At 41.2% G+C, this 15,156-nt stretch overlaps 1 protein-coding gene across 3 annotated transcripts; it reads right to left on the minus strand.

Moving 5' to 3' along the window:
- Nucleotides 1–417: 417 nt before the first annotated feature.
- Nucleotides 418–14,231, minus strand: LOC309711152 (ER degradation-enhancing alpha-mannosidase-like protein 3). 3 transcript variants are annotated; one of them, XM_082541227.1, is made up of 21 exons: nt 14,156–14,231; nt 13,111–13,562; nt 12,959–13,004; nt 12,467–12,567; nt 9,767–9,806; nt 9,561–9,673; nt 9,223–9,376; nt 8,936–9,070; nt 8,719–8,824; nt 8,505–8,602; nt 8,269–8,394; nt 8,091–8,174; nt 7,908–7,991; nt 7,596–7,720; nt 7,274–7,439; nt 5,517–5,674; nt 5,308–5,425; nt 4,315–4,488; nt 3,904–4,069; nt 3,597–3,788; nt 418–2,501 (listed from the first exon to the last, which is right to left on the minus strand). In XM_082541227.1, the coding sequence occupies exons 2-21, from the start codon at nt 13,275–13,277 to the stop codon at nt 2,281–2,283; spliced, it is 2,574 nt and encodes an 857-aa protein (XP_082397353.1). In that variant the 5' UTR covers nt 13,278–13,562; nt 14,156–14,231; the 3' UTR covers nt 418–2,280. The 3 variants fall into 3 exon arrangements, with proteins under 3 accessions (XP_082397353.1, XP_082397354.1, XP_082397352.1); XM_082541228.1 differs by lacking the exon at nt 14,156–14,231 and adding an exon at nt 13,857–14,016; XM_082541226.1 differs by lacking the exon at nt 14,156–14,231 and adding an exon at nt 13,690–14,016.
- Nucleotides 14,232–15,156: the final 925 nt, after the last annotated feature.

Consider the following 15,156-nt stretch of genomic DNA (forward strand, 5'->3'; position numbering starts at 1 on the left):
TGTTGAGCTCAAACTGTACATAAAATATATACATAAAGAAGTTATTTTGCTCTTGCACAATATTTCTAATAAATTTTTAAAAAATTCATAAAATTACAAAGATGTGTGTACTTAATATGAAATGTGTTACAATCAAATTGCATTTCCAACCTGTGTACACAGCTGCACACATTACTTTAAACTACTTTTAAAGGGAAAACTAATCACAAAAGGTCTTTAACCAGATAAATACGTCAGTATGAAGTGAGAAATAAAGTATCAGAAAGACTACGCTGGATGATTAATCACAAAAGCCTACTACAGGCAAATGGCAACCACATCCTTTAACCTATGACCTCATAGGAAACCATAACTGCCACTGATGATAAAAATGCAGAGTAATGGAAAAAAGAAAAAAAAAAAACATAGGTTGGTTGATTGGGTTAGGAATTATGATTTTTAATTTACTGACAAATGTGTCTAAGTTTATGTCCTGGAAAGTGATTTCAGATAATCTCTCTTTTGGCACTTTATGAGCTGCAGGACACAATCCAACAAAAACCTCAGAGTTGCAGAAGAAGCATGAAAATCATTTAAAAGAAGAACAATCCATTTTTTGGTGCATGGTCCTTTTATCTGCATGAACATTTACATACACAGTCCTGAGGTAAACAGGTTGGCACAGCCTTATAAAAGACCAAACAAATATCTGACTTCAAATCAGCTCAGCAGCATCAGGAAAGGGTGCACTTTACAGTTAGGTAAGGAACAAATGACAGCTCACATTTCCATGTTACACAAAAGTTAAGAATCAAGCAAACTACTATTAGTGTGGATGAAATAGTTATGCAGTGTTTTGAGTTTTAATCCAAAGTTATAACAAGTAAACCTAATGCTGTAAAACAGGTGAGTATGCAAGGAGTGTGTGAGAGTCAGAACCCCAGCTTGTAAATTTATGCAAAATGCATCCACTATAGATTTCAGTCACACGCTGGCATAAATGTGTAGGATTCAGTTGGTCTTTTCTTCTCTGGTAAATGTTAGATGATCCAAAAACCTCACCAAAATTTCACCCAATCCACTTATTCATAAATGTGACAATTTGCAGTGTTTTGAAAGGAGCATTGCAAAAAAAAAAAATTGGCATTTAAAGGAAGATACAAACAATCAATTGTTACACAGTGAAAATGCAATGAAAAATAACCATAATGAGTTATTACATTTGACCATAAACAAACGTAATAATAGGATGATTCTTTTTTTCCCAATTTTCCACAAGTCTCAAAGTGCAAAGCAGCCTCAACAATCCTTGACGCTGCACCTGAAACCAGGGGTGTCTGCTTGCAAGAAAACCGCCTCTGATCACAGTTTCAGTGTTTCTAAGAAAACGTGAGTTACAACTTAACCGTGTGGCTATTTTTGGGTTAGAAAGCTGAACTTTAAAAGATTCATGACGGTAAATCGTACCGATTTTCTGAATTTGTAAAGATGGATACGTTTTTGCCTTGTGACGTTTTAACCGAGATGCCTTCAAGGGTTTTTTTTAGTCATTACACATACACACACATACACAGTCACAGACACTGCTCACATAGTAGCAAAAAAGCCGAGCACGCACAGGCGCACACGCATGCACACAAACACACACGCACTCTTCATCAATGCAAACTGTATTCACTCTTAAAATTCCCTGAAGTGATTTCCAGTAAGAAAGAAAATAGTTTTTAAATTAACCCAACTTCCTGTTCTTCAACAGCCAGCATTACATTACCGAGAAGCTCTGGTAGCTAACACCACCTACTGGCCATGTAATATTCTACTCTCTATCAATGAATGCCTAAACAGTACTTGTTAAAGTGAAAAGGTGCAATATATACTAAAAATGCACTGCATTGCATAACAACCGTAGCTGAGGACATTTTTGGACCCTTATCTACAGTTTCCTCTGGATGTACTTCATATGGGCCCACAGGAGCAAAAACTACAGGTTAGGTTTAGGTTTACACATTAACAGCCTATCCTTTTAGATTTATATTACTAAGTTTAGTCTCATGAGATCAGAAGCCACACCTCAACCACCATTTCCTGTACCACATGGAGCAGAATCTGCAAATCTTTGACTGAAAGGTAAATATAGACCCTTCAAGACAGGCGTAAACATGCCAGTTGTGTCACTGAGGGCTCCCTGTGCTGTAGGGCAGTGAGGGGCTCTGAGGCACACTCCATCCAGAACCTGACAAGATACCAGTGGCAGCAAAGTTCGGGATCAGCACAGCTCATGGATTTGTGTTTGGTCTGACATTAAGAGTCTGGGATTTGAGAGGGTTGAGTCCTGTCACTGTCCTCTGTGCATGACTGCTGCTGTTTTTCTCTCAGTTCTTCTACTCCCTCGTCCTTAAGAAGCACCTCGTCATTCTCCAAGACAAACTCCAGGGTGCGCCCGCTAGCTGCTCCCCCCTCCATCTCCCCCTCCTCTGCCAGGCGGAGTTTTAGGTTCATGCTGACGTGTTTCTCCATTTTATCTGTAGTACAAGGACAGACAACGACACACGTAAACAGGAGAAGAGCTCACATCTGCAGCACAAACTACGTTTTTCCATATCATTTCATTTTGTCCTCAACTTCAATTCCATTTTTATATTACCCTGAATTAAAAACAACTGAAATAGTGAATCTGCACTTTGCTACCAAGTAAAACAATAATAAAATGATGATAGCTATATGTTCTGGGTCAATTTGGGACCAACAGCTATGTCAAATCCACAAGAAAATACATTGTTGTATGCTACATAAAGTTTGATTTCTGTATTATGTCAGAGGAACCATGACGCACAACATATCCTGTGTAGTTAAAACATCTATTAAAGGACAGAAGCACAAAGGCCTTCCTAACCTTCACAGTGTCTTTTAGACACTATTTGATCAAGTATATATCTGGTGATATTCTATATTTTTCACCTTTCAACAAACATTAAATATATAAAATCAATAAAAATGGTAAGTGACAGATGATAGTAAGTATTTTCTGTGAGGCAGACACTTTTTCACGTCTATTGTTAACACATTGGTGAGTCACATCACAGAGATTATACACCCAGCATTATCTTTACTACTCTTCACTGCATGAATTCTGAAAACAACGCTATCTAATTTTCTTCCTAACCTTTACAGTGACTTTTATAAAACATATGATTAAGTATAAATCTGATGAGTCTACATCCTTTTTGTTTCCAACAAGCATTAAAAATCTGAATAATATTTTCCTTTGATTCTGTAGACCCTATTAGGGGGTCACAAGCTAGTGTATACCTGGTGTTAGATAAACGGGAGGGCAGCGGGTGTAAAATCTGTGCCAAAATCTATCCACTGTGGCTCCCCCACAGGATATTAGAGACCTATCACCGGTACCACATGAATTCTAAAAATAGTCACCGGCTCCCAGCCAGCTTTGAACAGGGTTCGTGCCAAATTATCCAAGAGACTCAAAAAGTTGGACAGCATTAAAAAAAAAAAAAAAGACCAACCAAACTATAATGTCATTTTTTAACTGTTCATGGGATTTGCTGACAATACCATAAACATATTATATCTAATCTAATCTTCCTCCTGATGCTCACCACGTCCGAGCTGCCTCTCTTTGGGCAGCAGCAGCACATCCACATTGTGATGTTTCTCCAGGGCAGCTGTGAGCACGGCACCCTCACGGCTGAACAGGAAGACTAAAGGCAGGGTGATGTCTTCAGTGGAGTCGCCATCTCCAACCATCTGGAAGAGAGGGGTTTCCTCGCTGTTGCTTCCTTCACGGTGGTCTGAGGAACAAAGGCGTATGCTGAGCTCATGAACATCTTTGAAGTCCACTCATTCTAAACTTTGAGAAATACTATAAGAGCAAATGATTTCAGCTCAACTGGTAATGACTCTCACCTATGAAAATAGCTCCTATGGCTCCTGCCTTCTGTAGCCAACGAGCCTTTGCAGCAAACATGCAGTCACCTCTTAGTGCCAGAGCGATGTGGCCTTTTAGGCCCGCTGCATTGTCTATGGGTCCACACGCAGTGTAGGGGGAAGCTTTCACTATGCTTCCCTTCACCTGCAGCACAAGAGTTTGTTTTAATGTGATTTTGTCTTTGCACGTTAGAGAAAAGAACTAAACAAGACCAAGAGAACAAAAATGCATACATAAATTATTAATTTTAATTAGTAGTTCATATTATATCAATTATCTCAGATTGTAATCTATTCAAACACATTGTTGCAATGAAACACATGTTTCTGTCTTTGTTCCTGAAAGCTACACTAGCTTTGACACCGATACCATGTGGTGTGTTATCTCACCCCATGCTCCTGCTTGGTGAGGTCCATCCCAAATTTGGCAGGTCCTGCAGTGAGGACCGTCCTTCCCAGAAATGGTGGGGATATGAGCTGAACGACATGAGGCACCACAACCTCCTCCTCTGGTGCCTGGCTCAATTCTGCTACAAGTTTTACCCGGTAAACTCCTTTATGCTCCTGTAGACATCATTATTTAGAGACCCAATTGAAAACAAGAGCTGGTCAGGTCAGCCATTCCCAAAGTCAAGAGTGCTGCAGCACACTTAAAAACCAGAAATACCCATGTGGCACCAGCCAATCTTCACTCTAATCAAAATACAAGACAAACTGATGGATTTCCCTGAACATTTAATTAAGAAAAAAAAAGAAAAACACACGCACACACAAACAACACAGACTGTTGGCTATAAATTGCTAATGCTACCTAGTCATATGCAAAATGTTAAGGAGTGTGACTCCACTACCACTGGTACACAAACATCAACACAAGAGCAGTAAATTTAGGTTAGTGTAATGAGTAATAACACAACCTAACCACCTCCTATTAACATTTTTAATTAGGTTGTAGTACCTATACAACTGGCACATACTTTGGGAATCAGTGGGTTGGACCATTAAAATACATAACTTCACATTTAAACTAAATCTCAGGCAGATTTTGCTTTAAAAGAGTGGACCGTTATAAGACAAGTATAACAAACTAGATAACTATAATGGAAGAAAATATACTCGTTGATCCGCAGAGTTTGGACAGTGCCTCCTGGTGGAGTATGAAAATACTGCAGCTGGAGCACTAATTCATTTACAATAATAAACTAAATCAATTTGAATTTAATTTGTTTTACCAATGGCATTAAATATTGAAAAGAAGTATTGTATAAAAAATGGCTGTGGAATTAAAAAAAATTACATGTAATTGTATATTTTCGGACATATTTTTGACCCTGAACTCATCATTTCAGTTCATATTTAGAGTACAAAGTAATCAGTGTATACCTTAAGCCTTCCAGTGTCTCCCATATTGGCTTCGTTCAGTGGAGTGAGAGAAATGCCCATGCTTTTAAAGAACTCCACTGGCTCCATGCCGTTATCGTGGAGTGGAAGTTCAATTTCCCTGCAAAGTATGAAGGCAGTCAGGTAAACAACTTCACAAATCCACCAGAGAATTTACTCTGGAATCAAAAGTCTCTTGCAGCTGGACACACCTGATGGGTAAAGGGTGGAAAGCTCGTCCCACCCCAGTGAGGTACTTGTATCCGTCCCTGATGGTTTTGGCAAATGACGGGTTGTTTGGGAATAACGTCTCAGTGCTGGGACAGGAGTGTGTAAACAGATCTTCTTCTTGAGAAATACGAACAGTCTCCTGAAGAACAAGACACACCTTTAAATAAGTATGTACCTACTATACAACTATGCCAGTGAGTTTTGCTGTTAACTTCTAAATATACAGCACTGTCATATAAGTGAGACTTACAATAATTACAATATTCACTAAATTAAGATCACCTTCCTTCTCTGTTACAAACCCAAACCTTTGTACTAAAAAACAAAACAAAGTTTGAGATAAATTAGACTGGTGGCATGCTGCCATCCTCATTTTCTTCAAATTTCTGTTATCACAATATCAGTATTAGCACTGTCAGATTTAGTAAAAATTTGACAGTGCTAATGTGAGACATACAAACAAACCAGGTAGCACTGTTTTTGACCTCCTTTTTGCCTCAATTCTTCATGGCACTCATTCAATTAGGTGCTGGAAACTTTTCTCAGAGATCTGGGGCCAAATTGACATGATAGTATCACACAATTACAACAGATCCGTTGTCTGCACATTGTGAGATTATTATATTATCTTATGCCACGTTAGACCCCTAATTAAAGATTGTGAAATTATTATGTAGTTTTAGTTTGCATTATTCTCCTGACTTAGAAGAAGGTGATAACTATTACAGTTATTAAACTGATTTGTATTACATTAAGCTGCTGATCTATTGTGAATGAATGATATTGTTTTATGATGCATTATACTGCTGAGGTATAAGAAATACTGTTTTCAGAGAGTCATGGCCTTATTCGACTGATTAGAAAAGAACAGAACACACTGCACAGGAAGCCAAGGTCATAACTTAGACTCACTGAGAGAGAGAAAGAATGTGGATGTTTAGCTTTTATGACTAGGTGGAGGGGGGCTGAAGCTATAAGAATCTGAGGAACGCTCAGACACTTCGAGATCAGGCGGACACCCTCCCGCGCTCATCTCCCCTCCGGATGGTTTATGCTCATAAAGTGTTGAATTGTATGGAATAAAAGATTGTTGATTGAGCATTTATACACCGAGTATTGTCCTTCCTTCAGCCCAAAGATCAAAAGAATTGGGAGGATTTAACAACATCAATGATGCAAATCTCTGGTTCCACCACATCCCAGAGGTGCTTTTGATTGAGATCTGGTGACTTCGGAGGAGTTTTGAAAACCGAGAACTCATTCCAGTTTCAGGTGATCTGAGCTTTGTGACATGGTGTGTTATCCTGCTGAAGGCAGCCATCAGAAGGTGGGTACAACCTTGCTCCATTTGAGTTCAAGAAGACAGTCGAGAACAGGTCTACGTGACTAAATCTGCATACAACCCTGGAAGTGATTCTCAGCAGTACGTGTTGACTATAGACAAGAGTATGAGTACCCGGTGGTGAAGATATTAAGAAGGTCACGTAGGCAACTGCAACCTGGAATATCCACAAGCAACCAGCTGTCAGCTTCAAAAGCATTTCCAATGGGCACTTCACTTTGTGGACGCAGCTTTAATGAATTGAGTTGTTGACATGTGATTGCCTGATTAGATATCCATGTTAAAAAGCAATTTGACAGGTGGACCTAACAGAGTGGTTGGTATACACAAGCTTGTATAGAAAATAGAGGAAGATAACATTTGCACTGGTGTTTGTGACAAAGTGAGCGCTCTCACCGTATCGTTTCCTGGACAAGGTGGCTGAGTGGTGGAAAGAGATATAGGCAGGAGGTGAGCCTCTGTAGTGAAAATGTAGCCGTCCATATCAATTGGCAGGTGACTCTTCTCAGAAAACATTAGGTACAGGTATTTAAACATCTCAGCCAGAAAGAACGAGTCCATCCTAAACACAGAAAAGCCCACATATATAGAAGAAAGAAAAAAAAAAATCAGAAGGAGAAAAAAAAATGGTCACATCTGTTTCTGATACTTAAGGTTACACTTAGGTTACACTTTTCAGTTTTTAAATGTTCAGAACAGAGTTCGCCTCACACAGTACCTGTCTTCATGTGTCCCTGTGCGGACATCTTGCACAGCAGCAAACCCGCAAGGCACTCTGGCATAGGCATTGAGCTTTTCCACTATGGATTGTCCCACTCTGAGGTAGTAGGGGTCACCAGTGGCCTGCACACATCAAAATATAATCTTACCTACATGTCCTACAGGATAAGCTCTTCATATCCTTAAAAGGAATAAAATACTTGTATAAATTTGCCAACTTTTAACAAAGTTGAACTTTTACAACCAAAGGAAATGCAATATATTTAATCAGCGACACTGGTAGTGACAGAGATTAAACATACAGGGTTACCTTATAGAGGTAGTAGGTGCTTTCTGCAAACTCTGGTCTCAGTAGGTGTTGACCCCAATGAACTCTGAACTCTGTAGTGAAAGCCTTCAGTGAGATGAACAAAAAACAAAAGAGGTTAGTACCACTTTTCTTGACTGCTGAAATGTTCTGGGATACAGAGGAATACAAATACTGAGTCATTACCTCTGGAAGAAACTTGTGCTGTTTGGTTACTTGGTAAAGCATTTCATGAGTTTCAATGGCTGGTTTCAGATCCCCTCGCAAAACCTATATAAGCAAAAGCAGGACTTTAGAAACTATAAACAACAAACTCTTTCACTATTAAAAGAGTCAATATGATTAACTGAGCACATCTTAAGACCTGCAGGCCAGGGAAGAATGCCAGGAGAGAGTCCATCCAGCTTCGCACACTCACTGTGGGGTTGTGCATGTGTACATTGAGCAGCAGGGGAGGCTGACTGATATACTTCATAATGGCACTGTAGTGCTGTAGAGGAAAAACCAAGAAACACAAATAATTACTGTAGTGTTTTCAGCTCAAACACTATAATATGACAGACTGTGTGAGACAATGATGTTACAGCAAGGAATGCTTACAACGTTGAACCTGTCCAGAAAGACATTGTCTCCCAGAAGAATGTACGCCTTCATCAGGTATTCATAGTATGAATCGATGCCAGCACCAACTCCACTGTCTGCAAACACAGAAGCGACAAGACTCAGTAAGGCTCGATTTCCACTGCTTGTGTGAGAACCTGCATGATTCCAGTGCTGTCGATGTTTGTGTATCTTTGTGTTTAAACTGCCTCACCCCTCCGGACCCATTCTCCATTGTGGATATTGATGACAGTCCCCACCAAGTCACTTCCCCTCTGTCGCCTCTCCCAGAGGACATCCAGAGCTTTCCTTGCATGTTCCTGTAAAAGTATTACATGCTTAAACTCTTTGAGGTGAAAACTACACTCAGCTATAATTCCTAACATGAAAAAGTAAAAAAAAGAAAAAAAGAAGGAAGAATAAGGTAATACCTCAAACACAGAGTTTCCTGACAGCCTGCTGAGGGCAGCGAATTCCAGGATCATTGTTCCTGCACATGCTGTGCAGGTGTCGGACTCGGTGCCTGTCCGGGAAAGTGGGTTTAGGACACCGTAGCGCAGATTTACCTGGTGAGCCAAATACAGCAAAAATTATATCAGTTACTGTGCAAAATGAGGAACACGTTTGTTGTTTATTAGTGCCTAATTTTGAAGAACTAGATAGCATATAATGAATCTGCAATAAGGTTTGTGATATTTAACAATAAAATAAGCACTACCTTAGGATAGGGAAGGCCACTTGTGGTGTTAAAGGCAGGCAGTAATCGATGGCCCAGCTCTTTGGCCATATGTAGGAGCTCGTCACGATACCATTGCATCCTCTCCCCACGTTGCCGTAGGAGGTCAGCCATCACATGGCCCCCTAAAAGCCCACTGGGAAGAAGAAATACTCAGGATATTTCTTTCCAGTGACAATAAAACGATGTACTGATGTCAAAAAATACTACAATTGGAATAATGAGCCAAGAAAAAAAGCACTTCAAATAAAGCCGTTAATACAAATCTAAGGAAAATAACAAAGGCTGTATAATATATTATATATACATAAGATTCATACCCTAAAACTCTGATATTGGTCTCAAACACTGACACCACCACATCGTTGTCGAGGCGTACATCACTCACAGCCTTCTTCACTGCCTCCTCAAACTCATCAAGCTTGTTTAAAACCTGTTTAAAATTCATGCGAGCGAAAGAAATAATTGTTCAAAAACACAAGCAAAGCAATATTGTTTTTTTATGAGAGGAAAATCAAATACTTACCACCAGGGTGTCAAGGGTGTCAATCAGAGTGAGAGAAAACCTAAAAAGATGGTGGAAACGAATATTATGACATGTCGATAGCTAGCAGAGTGCAGCATAGCTGGTGTCCTACTTTCCACTGATTCAGTTAAATTTGTAATGACTCATGCTGAGTCTGAAGCTAAATGTTACATTATAAAACACGTGTTGTACATAGATCTGTGTATGGCACTCCAAGATGCCGATTTAATGCCTTCCTGTTGGTTTTATTGCTTAAACTGGCAGCTCATTCAGCATCTCTTTTTTTTTTTTTTTTTTTTTCTTTTTGCCTGTCCCGTTTGGCTCTTTTGCCATCAGAATTGTTGTCTAAAGGCAAAGAAAGATGCCCAACGGATTTACTTTACCAAATTGACCATCCCAGCCTTGCCGTAATGGTCCATTTGATTCACCTTTTGTTGTTTCTTTTATTTTCACTTACTGAATACGGGACAGACTTGACTGGGGGAAAGAAGGGGAGAAAGAAAGAGGGAAAGAGAAACAGCTGAGAAGAAGGACAGGGGAGAAGGGCAAAAGACAAAAACCAACAGAACGGGCAGAGAAGAAAAAAATGCATATATCAATCACCTGGGTCACCTGCTGAAAGAAAAAAGAAAACAAGCAGAAGAGAACAAGAGCAACAGAACAAACAACACCACAATGATACATGGGAATACGACAGCAAATACCAAACACTAAACACCACTGTGCAGCACACAAGACCAACAGAACACAGTGTGCCCTGAGGTAGGAGCCAAAAAGGGTGCAGTTTGTGGGTGTGATCACCCGTGTGTACACCTGTGAGCATGGACGCGCTTGTTTTTTTAAAAGGTTCCTTCATGTAATGATCTGCTAGAGGGTGTGGGGGGGCCACAGCCCCGTCCTCCAGGGCATGAAGCAGGTATGGAGGAGATCAAAACTCCAGACATCCAGAGGCCCCCAGAACACAAGAGACCAAGGAAGACCAACAGAGGGGCAGCCGCGCCACTGTCCCGGAAAGAGCTGAGGAGAGTCCCAGATGAGGGCTCACTCAGCAGCCGCGGAGCAGAAGCCAGGGGGAGTTGCAGTGACGCGCCCGTGAGCTCCGCCGGCAGCCAGCCGCGCCTGAGTGACCGAGCCCCAGGCCGAGAGGCCGGGGGCACCCCACCTCCGAAGTGGTCCGAGCGAGCCCCAGGCTCCAGGCCCCGATAAGCGGCCGCCAAGGAGTGAGCCGGTGTGTACCTGGACGCCCATCCCCGGACACAAAGAACCACCAACGCACCGATGTCTGAGGGGGTCCGCCACTGGCAGGGGAAGTGGTGGTAGGGGGAGATAGGCCTCCAAACCTTGGAGGGCCTGAGATGTCCCCAGAGAGGTGGCGCCTGACACCCAACCTGACATATAGACACAGACATACAGGCACACACAGATACAAACATCCATTCCCACCCTCATGCTCTCATATGCACTTACTCCACACTCAACCAACGTGGAGACAGACATAAAGAGACGTTGTACATAAGATCACACTCCCCAAGCGTACTGTACAAACCGGGTCTAGGTACCCTTGCCCCTGGAGGGGGGAACTGCACCCAGACCCAGGTGGTGTTACCCTTTTCCCTGCGGTGGGGGGAGGCAGACCGCCCCGACTCCGCAGCAGCAGGAAGGCCCCACACTCCAGACCGCAGTCGGACGGCCAACTCCTCCTCCTAGCCCCCCCGCTCCAGCAGGTCATTCAGCATCTCTGAATACTAGGGTATTTTTGAAGAGAATAGCAGGGCAAGACTATAGTTCCTGTCTTCTTTAAGGATGCAAAATCATTCTCAGAAGCATTAGACCAGGTGTGTTGACCCAGGGTGATATGTAAAACCTGCAGGACCAGGCCCTTGAGGCCTGGAGTTGGACACCCCTGCATTAGACAAATTAGACTTGGCATGCAAAACATTTTGCACCCTTGTCAAAAATTCCTTACTGTGACTACTTCAGCAAGCAGGAGATGAAATGATCTCTAAATGGCTTCAAATTGAAAATTAAACATACTTTTCATAGAATTTTAAGCACTGTGAGTATCACTTTTGCCCTGTCGATTTTAGGAGTGAAAGAAAGTTTACAAAAGAGATCTTAGCTGTCAGATAACTTCTAGATATCATGTAGCTTGATACAGCTACATCCTGTTCAGAGTCATTTTTAGAAAAGTATTGGTGATACACATTTTATAAATACTTTCATTTTATTTGTAAAGTGGGGGTAAAAGTGTTTCCACAAAGCTCTTTTCTCAAACAACAGGAATGGTGATGGTCAAGTTGTGGTCTGGAAAAGCAAAAGAATTACTGCAAAAAATACTCACAGGATTCCTAGAAAGCCGAATCAAAATTGTTCTATGACTGCAAAAGACCTTCAGGAAGATTTATCAGGGTTCTTATCATGCAGGGTAGACAAACCCCCCCCCCCCCTTCCCCTCTCTGTTATCTTGTTGTCCTTTCAGAACCTCAGCAGATAAGAGATGATGAAGTAATCTTGCTCAAAATATCAAAAATATCTCATCTCTTACTTTATGCCATTTGGAAATCAGGTCATCTTTTATCTGCTAATCTTAAACTGCTCACACTCAAACCTTTGCTGCAATACTTTGGTCTGGCTGCTGCTTGAAGGAATTTAAATGTATATGCTTTTCATGCTCCAAATGTCAATTAACGATTTACTTACTTCCCCAAGGAGTCATCTATGTCCCCTCTGTTGGGCTCCTGGCCACGCACTCTCCCTCTGCAGCTTAGAGGCATCAGCTCATCGGCTGGATAGGCATATTTCTACAACAGAAACAAACATTTGCCTCCATGCTTTCATTATCATTTCACATAAAATGTTTCATTGAGGAAGGATGGGTGGAGATCAATAGCTTATACACCTCCCACTTCACCTGGCACATACAGTGTTAGTTCTCACTCAACAATGTCCCTTAAGTTTTCCATCTAAATATTCAAACTATTAGCGGACTCAGTTGAAGAAATCTTTGACAGTTTAACTAAGGAATGTACTTGTTTAAACTCCTTTTAGTGATAATTTTGTTAATCCAACATGCTTGCTTGCATTCACGTTTCCAATTGGAAGCAACTGACTCGTCTTTTCTCTGGACTGTTGCAAAAAGCAAACATAAACTTACTGGTAATTACAAATATTATGCTGTAACGAACACCTTACCATGTAACTGCCATAAGCGTGATCAAACATTTCAACAATCTGGTCCCTGCACAGAAGAAAAACAAAACGGGTAAAGACGCAAAAGTTAAATGCTTTCAATAATTTTACAAAAGCGCACTCACTGTTTATATGTCTATGTGAACATTCATCACCTGATTGCGCCCTTTTCCTCGGGTGTCATATTCTGGCTCTCTTGACACTTTCCCCAGCAGAAAAGACTAACGACCAGGAGAGTTTTCCACATCATCCCTGTGGTAGAAGCAGAGGCCGATTCCCAGCACTGTTTGTTTCCAGTTGTCCTCATGTAGCTTTGCATCATGATAAACTTTTAACAGGGACAAACAAAGCTCCTGCTCTCCGTCCAGCGCCCACACAAAATCAAACAGTGGAGCTGGCACAGCTGTCCTCCTTTAGAGTCCAGGTCATCTTCTCAGAGAAATGGCTCTGAGATGCCGACGTTAGCTACCTCCAAGTTCCATGTCCGTATTTACAACCCGGTTTCTCTGTAGTTCATCCTGTGTTGTTACAACCATCACATGCCCTCAGAGCACCCCAGATGACCGGTGTTCATGTAAACAAGGGACAGCAAGTGACGTTAGCTTCCCTGTAAAGGAAAAACGAGAGTAAGCACGAAGCCCTGGTTAAGCGCAGAAAGACCGAACAGGTTTAGTAGTGCACTTGTTTTTAAAGGCGGTAGTCTGGAAAAAATAAAATAAATATTAAGACGTTACCAAAGTGATGTCACAGTGAAATGGGGTGGCTAATTCTCGCTAGCCATGATACTACTGGGAGGTTCCCTGTTGCTAGTCGGCTATCCAGCCGCTAGTTCGGCAAAGATATTTAGTGAGCTAATGAGGTCGCTCGTTAAAAAATAAAAGTGAAACAGGCCAAAACATACTCTGGGATTAAGAACGAATGCTCCAGTCGCCGTATTAAATAAAAACGAGTGCTAAACAGCTTTTCTTAAGGGCCGCTGACACGTCTCCAAGTGTCACTATAGTACTGAGCTGTCAGAGAGCTGACAGGCTTTGTCGCTACCCGGCTATGGTGGGTAAATTTCTCCCCGAGTTTAGCTCTCAGGATAAGTTGGTGCCACGTAGAGCATCTGTTTTCCTTTCGCCCACCTCTATTTCCTCTAGTTCATCGGGTTATAGTTAAGATTTCAGAAGGATAAAAATAAGATTATGTTTCACTCACCATGTAACAGAGGTCAGATTGCTATAACAGCAATCTTCCTTAAAGGCTTTAATTAGGGCGAAACAGCAACCTCACAAGGTAGGCGGTGTCAGCGAGGAGGCCTTTTGTAACGTCCCAAAGACTTTGATGTATTTACGTTTATATAAATTCACACTTATCAGAAAAATAGATCGATGCACCATGCAAAAGGAAGGAAGTAAAAATCATGGGATTTTACATTTCCACGGGAATTACTTAGAGCTCATGGTGGAAAATATAATCTAGATTATATTTTTAAAAAACAAAGCACCCAAGATCCATCCAGGAAATGCAGCCTAATGCCTGCTTTTTTCATGGTCCCTTTCCTAATAAGGTCTGTAGTGTCTCCAGTTTACCGAAAGATGTCGCAGCTGTCTCCTTTCCTTTTCTTATCAGCCTACTTCCACACATCACCTGGAATTTACGCATTTTTTATTCATATAGACATCTGACCACAGGATGTTTCCATGCATTAGCTGTTGCTGCTATATAATCTCACTTAAATCAGCAGTCCCGTTTTCATAGTGGCACACTCTCCTGACAATTGTGGATGCATAAACCCGCCTGGTGCGCCTCAGGAGGCAGGGCATCTTTGAATTTGGGCTAGGCTGAACTAAGCCCACGTGCTCCTCTCTGTTTTGCTTAATAATAAAACATATGGTTTCGCGTGCCTCATATTTACTAGGTAAATACATTTGCGTGCATAATTTAATTTTAGCTGTGCTGAAAGAATATTGAATATTAAGGATGTAGGCTAGATAAACATCTGTAATCTCATTAGGCTGCTTAGGAAATTATGCGATAAGGCCAAAGCACATATTCATCCTGTCACATTTCCTTCCTCCTTCTCTCTGACTCATGTTTTTACCCTGCCATGGACTTTAGACCTGCTAAAAAGTTTGTTAGATTGGATTAAAAAATGTAACTAAATATATTTACTCATATGGACATTACTTTAGAAGTCGTACTTCATATTTTCTCAC

Source organism: Aulonocara stuartgranti (genome assembly GCF_965226115.1).
Source record: "Aulonocara stuartgranti genome assembly, chromosome: 7".
Classification (NCBI taxonomy): domain Eukaryota; kingdom Metazoa; phylum Chordata; class Actinopteri; order Cichliformes; family Cichlidae; genus Aulonocara; species Aulonocara stuartgranti.

Coding starts and splice junctions, on each gene's coding strand:
- LOC309711152 (XM_082541227.1), bottom strand. CDS start 13,277: ATGATGCAAAGCTACATGAGGACAACTGGAAACAAACAGTGCTGGGAA. Junction 12,568..12,958: donor ACGCTTATGGCAGTTACATG/GTAAGGTGTTCG, acceptor TTTCTGTTGTAG/AAATATGCCTATCCAGCCGA. Junction 7,440..7,595: donor ACAGGGACACATGAAGACAG/GTACTGTGTGAG, acceptor TTCTGTGTTTAG/GATGGACTCGTTCTTTCTGG.